General features: G+C 46.2%; 1 protein-coding gene across 2 annotated transcripts in view; it reads right to left on the bottom strand.

Annotated features, from left to right (window-relative positions):
* Positions 1 to 8,097, bottom strand: part of wdpcp (WD repeat containing planar cell polarity effector) — a 42,762-nt gene that overhangs the window by 26,761 nt on the left and 7,904 nt on the right. For both annotated transcript variants that reach the window (XM_031875054.1, XM_031875064.1), the window contains exon 3: positions 2,343 to 2,931. In XM_031875054.1, coding sequence (XP_031730914.1) covers positions 2,343 to 2,931 — 589 coding nt within the window. The remainder of the gene's footprint in view (positions 1 to 2,342; positions 2,932 to 8,097) is intronic.

The following is an 8,097-nucleotide window of genomic DNA, read 5'->3' as shown; positions in this document are numbered from 1 at the left end:
CAAGTACACAACGAGAACACGACAAGTACACAACGAGAACACGACAAATACACAACGAGAACACGACAAGTACACAACAAGAACACGATGAGTATACAATGAGAACACGACGAGTATACAATGAGAACACGATGAGAACATGACAAGTACACAACGAATACACGACGGGTTGACAATGAGAAAACGACAAGAATACGGAGAACACAACAAGTAAACAGCAAGTAAACAACGAGAACACAACGGATACGGGATAAGACCAATACGAGAACATTACTCCAAAGACAAAACTAAGGAATAATGAAGTCTTCTTATAATAAAGAATCTGCTATAAAAACTGTTTTATTGTGGACATTCATTCAGTAAGTCACAGTTTTGTATATTTTGTGCAGTCACTATCCTTTTTAGAAATTAAAATAACAATGAGTGATGAAACACATTATAAGGTGCCAAACTAGTAATAAATCTAGTGGTTTGAACTCAAACTGTTGCCTTGGATTGACTTGACTTTATAAAAGTGTTTTACTTCTTTAAAATAAGAAAGCACACTTGTGCAGTGGAGGTTTTTCTTCTGCTTTAGTACGTAACCATAGACCACAGAAAAATGACTATTTTTTTCTTTGCATGTCGTGTAGCACGTTCCCCGGTCTGCCCTACCGGTGACGGCCCAGCCGCGGCCAACGTGTGCCCGGATGAGATAACTCGGTGCAGGCGGGAGGGTGAGGGGGGAGGAAGGGGGAGGAAGGGGGAGGAAGGGGGAGGAAGGGGGGGTGACACCAGGGAGGGCTGCCTCCTATGGAAAAAAAAAAAAAAAGAGAGAGAACTTGGAGCTCGGCCAAGTCTTTCTTCCTCGCCGTCTCCCGACTCACTCCTTCTGTCATGTAGCGGGGCCTTATGAAACAAGGCAATACAGAGACGGAGCGCAAGCAAACAAACGAGTTGGAGTGTGTGTGTGTGTGTGTGCATAGAAGCACAGAAATAGAAGAATACACACATGTGTGTGGGTGAGGGGGGGAGAATTATCATGGAGAAAAGACGTGCAGTGACTTTCTTCATCAAAACCTTGGCAGACGATCAGAGGAGGGGAAGCTATTGTTGGAAGACACCCTCCCCTTTCCCTGTGCACACAGGCAAACGCAGTTGGATACACACAGTCAGTCAAACACACACACACACACACACACACACACACACACACACACACACACACACAAACAATCTTCTACCTTCCACCCCCACACTCCTGCTTTCAAACTTCCGCAGAGAGCTGCGTGCCACTGTCACATCTTCTTTCCAAAGTCACAATTAAAGACGCTGAATATGTGCACGAGTGTGTGTGTGTGTATGTGCGTATATGTGTGTACAAGTGTGTGTGTGTGTGTGTGTGTGTGTGTGTGTGTACGAGTGAGTTAGAGGGTGAGGTGGCTGCTACGGAAAAAAAAAACATTTTGATTGGCAAACTTTATCTGGGGGCCCCGAGGGACTGCGCAGCCACTGTAAATGATTTATCGGAAAAATGCATCCCAGAATGCACCTGGGGGGCTCTTGCCCCGGGGCGATTATTGAATGACCTCTGAGAGCGTGACTCCTGCTAACCTTCCCCGCCCGTCTACAAATTAACTTCCCTCAGCAGCGGGGAGGTGAGAGGACGACCTCCGACGTATTTACACAGCGGAGGTTCAGAGTCAGATCCAAAACAGAGGAAGACTCAGACTCTTCATCACGAGGAGGGTGAGGGTTTGTGCTTCAGTTACTATTTGGTATCAGTGCATGTAAAGTACGATTGTAAGGGCGGTTGCTAAAGATGCTGCGATGTATCAGTATTAACGATAACAGTGCTATTTAAGAAATTGGTATCATGTTAATAACACACTTTATAATATCGTGTAAGTAATCCAGCGCCTCTTAAATGAATACAGACTCTCGCTTAATCTCCCTACACTCTTATTCATTCGCCAAATAAGAGACAAAAAGCACAATAAACAAGTTCACTTTTTACACATTTCCTATCGTGATCAAATTGTGATCTAGAATTCTTTTGGCCACCATTATCGTGTGGTCTAACTCTGATATCGTGACCATCTTAGGTCTTGATTGTTTGTGTTTCAGCAGCCTGAGGCGGCTTTTTGTGAGAGTGAAGCGCTTTGCGTTGCAGCTTTTGGTTTGCTGAACGCCTCCCGTTCTTCGAGGAGTGCTCTGAACACCTCAAGTTGAAAATAAATTCAACTCAGAGTGGAGAATTGTCGTTCTCATTGACGGATTTACACGACTTTACCAACCGTAGTCATCATGATCCAAGGAAAACAGCAGGAGCCAAATTAGTGTTTGGATGTTATTTCACTGACCTAGTCTGAATCTCAGAGCTGCTAGCGGCCCCCCGTGAAAGGCCAACATCAGCATGCCTCCCTCCAGGCCCGTGGCCCACTGCAGTCCCTCCAGACCTCCACAGCAGCGCAGGTGCTCGGCTAGTCTCAGCGTGGCGGCTGGAGCCACCTCCTCCGCTACCAGTGCCATGCTAACAGGTGCCAAGCCCACATCAAAGCATATCAGCTCCCCCTGCTCTCCCCCTACCAGGACCACGGCCCCAGCAGGGTGCCAGGCCAGGAGGGTGGGCTGCACGGGGCAGGAGGCCAGCAGTGAGACACCCCGTCGCTGGTCGTACAGCACCAAGGAGGAGTCGGCGAGGCCCAGGAGGAGCGTGGTCTCAGAGGGGTGACGCGAGCAGGAGACAGGACGGGACGGCAGCGGGATGCGGGTGACGGACAGGCGGTGCAGGCGCCCTCGTGCACATTCGTAGACGCAGGCGTCGGCCCGGGACCCCTCTGTGAATCTGGGGCCTGGTGCAGGAAGCTCCACCGTCAGCAGCTGGTAGGGCTGGAGAACGCTGAAGCGGCAGTCCAGAGGGTTTCCTTCAGTCCGGAGGGAGCCGAGGACCTTTGAGAGGGAGAGGATGAAGAGAAGAAGACGAGGGTTTCAGAGAGTCTGATGAACATTCTCCCTGTGAATCTGATCTGATCCAACAATAATAATCTTTAGTCCTGGAGTGACCATATTTTCCTCCTAATACTTTATGTTAGAGGGAGGATTCAGCCAGCATCCCCTCAGTAGTTTAGCATCACTAAACATTGTATGAATAGAACTTGATCTCGTCATTTTGTTCTCGTCTTTACACGTTCTACTATTTGGGAATTGGAAGATGCCGAGTACTGCAGATGAACAAACCTGTTGTATAGAAAGAATATATGAGAGAAAGACAGAGAAGCCCCTCAAACCCCCCGGAGATGGAGGAAATAGAGCCTTCCACTTCCCTTCATAAACACCAGGCTGTCAATCAAGACGGCTAATGATAAGAGCTCCGTTTTAACTCAAGGTCAACAACATCTCCTCCCCGAGCATGCCACGGCTTTGGCACCCCGGCGATAAACAACCTGCTCTGTTTACCTGCGTGAGTGAGGAGCCAAGAGCTCAACGCTACACATGGCGACAAGAACGAGAAAGAGGATGATACATGGAGAAAGCTTGGCGTTATTAAACCAATGGTCAAAATCCAGAAGTGAGATTATTCGCTCCTGGACCACAACCAGGTGGAGGAGGCCGCTAAGCGCCGACACTGATGGAGAAAGGCCGTGTCACGGGTGGTGCTGTCGATAAAAACACCCACAAGGAACCGGGAACAGTAGGTGGATGACAGGAGACGTCAGCCTTCAGCTAAACAGCAACCCAGCAGCTCCACAGCCGCTAACAGAGCTTTATAGGAGGGATTTCACCTCACCAAAGCCTCTATCAGAGCCCTGCATTGACCGTGGCAGCTTTGGCTAAATGAGCCCATTTCTTTTCGCCGTGTTGACAGAAAGAAGGATCGGCTGCTTGCCTGCCTTCCTTCCTTTCCTTTTCCCCAAAGCTGCCCGGCCCAGTATTTTGGCAGGCACTGCCAAAAAGGGACTTAGAGGGAGGAAGGTTTTTTTTTTTTTGCTCGTGGTCTACAGCAGGAGAGAGAAGCAGATGACTGTCCTCCTGAAAGCTTCTTTTTCTTCTTTTCTCCTCTCCATAATCCTCCAGAGCTAGCTCCTGCTGCTCCCCAGGGAGTGGGTGCTGTGTGTTTACGTGAGGGGCGGGGTGTACCCTTCGGGATGGGTGCGGTTCTCTGGAGAGCTTCATGTCTGCAGGGACAAAGTGACACACACATTAAACAAACAAGTATCCATTGAGTCCACCAATGAACTGGATATAAGAAGAAGACGTGGTCACTGTGACGTCACCATTGGTTTGTTCTGCATTTTGGCTGCGCCATGCTGGTTTTAGCCGTCGCCATCATGGTTTTTGTCCGTCTTCAACTTAGTTTTTAGACTCCCATCTTGCATGTTGGCAGTCGCCATATTGTTTTTTTGCCGTTGCAATCTTGGTTTTTGGTCATTGACATCTTGTGTTTTTGCAACCAGACGTGACACGAGAGGGTAGAGCTAAGCTAACTCCCAGACCAGACAATGCTGTGGTAGCGACCTGTCAATCACCGTGTAGCCCCGCCCTAAAGCATCCCCTGCTTTATGGTCTGTTTGACTCTAAATGGACCATAATGTACTAAATGAACATCATGCTGTATTGAAGAAGACTTGAAACTAGAAATTGAGACCATAAACTCATGTTTACAATGTTTGCTGAGGTAATAAATCAAGAGAGAAGTAGAGTCATTTTCTCATAGACTTCTATACAACCAGAGGAGTCGCCCCCTGGTGGACAGCAGAGAGAATGCAAGTTTCAAACAATTCAGCAATGGCTTCCCTTGTCGGATCTTGAGAGTTTGCTTCCTGAGTCCATCACACAGAATGCTGTCGCGGGAATCAAGACCTACTTCCATTCCACAAGCCCTCCTGACTGCCCCCCCCCCCCCCCCAACCACATCTCATCCTCTCAGCACTTCATCTCGTGCCATCGAGGATGAAGAGCAGCTGATTCAGCTCTGCTTCCCCTGATCGGTGACCCCGTGAAGGAGAGGGGGGGGGGGGGGGGAAGACCAGCGAAGAGTAAAAGAGCTGCAACAGCCAACATTTCAAAGAGCTCAAGCTTTTATTTTCACACATCCTGAAAACACAAAAAACATGTAAGAAAATGGAGAATGAATGGATAATGAACCCGTGTATGACTTCTCAGACTCATGTCCTCGACTGTAGTTCAATTCACTGATAAATCATTCCACGGTCTAGACCACAAACAGGTATTTACTCCATTATACAGCAGAAATTTGATCAAGTTAATGATATTTTTTCACATCAGCCCTTCAATCGATAAAAGTCTTTTCCTTGCTGGTCGGCTCCATATAAAGTAAAGAGCCTCAAACGTCAATGCATTGATTGATGTTACTTGGATGTTTATAGAAACAGACATTTTATTAATCTTATAATCAGCAAAATGTTTACACAGTTCAGTTTAAGATTCAGATTTTAGATATTTATACACAGAACTCCTTCAACCTGAATGTCTACTCTCTTTGCCTTTTGAGTGTTTCACAAAAGTGCAATATTTATTTTAAAAAAGGTTTATAAATCTCAATAGAAAAAGCAGAGCACAAACTGCATCTCGCAGTCTTTTTACAGTCACAACATTTATTCCTGTCAGCACAGCAGCGTTTTGACTCCGGGTCACTTTTTAAGGCCTCGTTTTACATTCTGTGTGAACCGATCAAAGGCAAGCAAAAGGCCCCTGAAGGCAACACAGCTGATTAGGAGATTAGAGCGCTGGCACTCACGACATTCAGGGTTATAAAGTCTGTCTTTCCAAACATAAAACTGCAAACACTCATGCTGCCGTAAGCATGAGACGACACGAACATCGCATGAATGATGACATATAGATTCATCTGCAGCTGATATATGGACGTTAAATATAAGAGTATGAGAGAACAGTTTTTGATCTTATAAGACTGAAGCTCAAAGCAACAATTTGCACCCCTGTTTTACAAACTGCCACCTGAATAAAGTCCAATAAAAACACACTTTGGACGTCAAAACAACAGCCAGTCTTTAAAAGAAGTGAGAGAGAAAGGACTTCTGCATGTGTCACATGTTACTGTATCGGCTGGTTCTGAGAGCATGAAATAGAAAAATGATGAATAAGGTCAAGAGAGGGAGTGAAAGGATGTGCAAGAGAGACAGAAAGCGAGAGAATGGATGTGAGTAAAGAGAGAGAGATGGAGGGTGAGACTTGGAGAGAAAGATGCAAAAAGGAGAACAGAGAGACAGAAAGAGAGGGAGAAAGAGAGAGACAGAGAGGGAGAAAGAGAGAGACACAGAGAGAGAGAAAGAGAGGGAGAAAGAGGGAGAAAGAGAGAGACAGAGAGGGAGAAAGAGAGAGAGAGAGGCCTCTAGTAAGTAGCTTTCTCCTGGTTATTGGTTTCAGTGACTGGTCAAAACTATTCTTCTCCATTCTTCTTGTCTCCCTCTCTTTCTCTCTCTCTCTTTCTCCCTCGTCGGCACCTTTTCTCCCCCTCCGTGGCGTGAAAGATAAAGCGGACGGGCCCAACTGTGTGGCTGGCCCTTGTTCACAGCAGTGGCCTTTTGAAGCCAATTTTCCAGCTCACGGAGCAGAGAAAGACAGGGAGAGACGGGTAGAGAGAGACGGAGGGACTCGGAGGAGAGTCGAGGGATGAAGGGAGGGATTGGGGGAGGTAGAGGAGGTGGGGGGAGGACTGGGAAGTTTTTAGGTGTGTGAATCAGGGTTACTGTTGAGGTACTGATGTGAGAAACAAAAAATATGCCTCACACCTTAACTGCCATAATTTGATACCACTGAACATAATTGTAGCACAGAAGAGATGACTGTTCACTCGACCCGAGCCGTGGAGGCAGTGGGATCTTTTGTTTTACAAAGCGGTGGAGCTTTGGGGTAATTCTGCACTTTGGATTCAACACCCGACTCTTCACTGCATTGCTGAACATGTGCAGTTCTGCACATTAAGACAGAAAATTACCAATTTTAATGTAGCTTCTAATGCACTCTTAATCGTAGCAGCTGTGGAGGAGATGAAGTACAGATTGAATTATTCAATTATATATTAATTATATATATTCCTTCTATATGAACTATTTCATGTTTTGCAAAAAAGACAAATTCCTAAACTCACTAATAATTAAAAGCCGACAGAAATCACACGAATGCAGATCAAACGAGTGGAGAGAAACTGTTTGGTGACAGATAACTGGATAGTCACACGCTTTAAAAAACACAAACAAAACATAAAACAGTATGTTCGCAAACATCAATGCACACATACAATCATAAAAAATTAAAAAAGCACGAAAACATTCATCTGGTGTTTTCTTTTCATTCAGATTATTAAATTCCAGGAACAGGTTAGTGTGTGTTTGTGTTGAGGGAAGCATGACGGAAGGATGATTAAAAATGTTAACTGGATGCATAAAAACAAAGTTTTTGTGTGGCCCCCCCCCCCCCCCCCCCATGCATGCCGTGGCTCCACTTATCAGAGTGAGGAAGAGGAGGTGGTGGTGGTGGTGGGGGGGCATACAAATTAAGACCACATAGGGAAAGAAATCAGACTTTTTTAAATGCCGAGAGACTGGCTAGAAAATTGGCTTAGTGCTGCAGATAGCGAACGGAACAAAAGGAACATATATATGAGCTTGAAGTGATTGAAGTAGCTGGCGTCTCCCGATGTGTGCCCGGCGTTTGATTCCCGCCACGGCTCTTACATAAACTGCTCGCTTAATTTCACACCGCGCATCATGAAAAATGACAACAAACGCTTTCATTAGAGCGCGATGCCGCAGCCCCGCGAAGAGACTTTAATGTTCCTGAAGCGTGGAGGAAGGAAGGAAGGAAGGAGGAGAGGAGAGGAGTGTGTGTGTGTGAGGATGGGGGGTGAAGGAGACATAGAGAGAATAAACTAGGTGAAGGAGTGTGATAAATGTGAAGAGCGTTCCAAAAAACAAGAAGCGGCGAACAGCTTTACTTATTTCAATATTCATGTGTACACCCCCCCCCCCTCAATTCTCTCCTCCATGAATTTGTTTTCCTAGCATGCAATTGGTAACGCTCATCTTCTCTCTCTCTCTCTCTCTCTCTCTCTCTCTCTCTCTCTCTCTCTCT

Source organism: Anarrhichthys ocellatus, unplaced genomic scaffold (assembly GCF_004355925.1).
Source record: "Anarrhichthys ocellatus isolate YVR2014 unplaced genomic scaffold, GSC_Weel_1.0 scaffold3, whole genome shotgun sequence".
Classification (NCBI taxonomy): Eukaryota; Metazoa; Chordata; class Actinopteri; order Perciformes; family Anarhichadidae; genus Anarrhichthys; species Anarrhichthys ocellatus.
The sequence above is the reverse complement of the archived record's forward strand: the minus strand, read 5'-3'. Positions and strand labels throughout refer to the sequence as shown.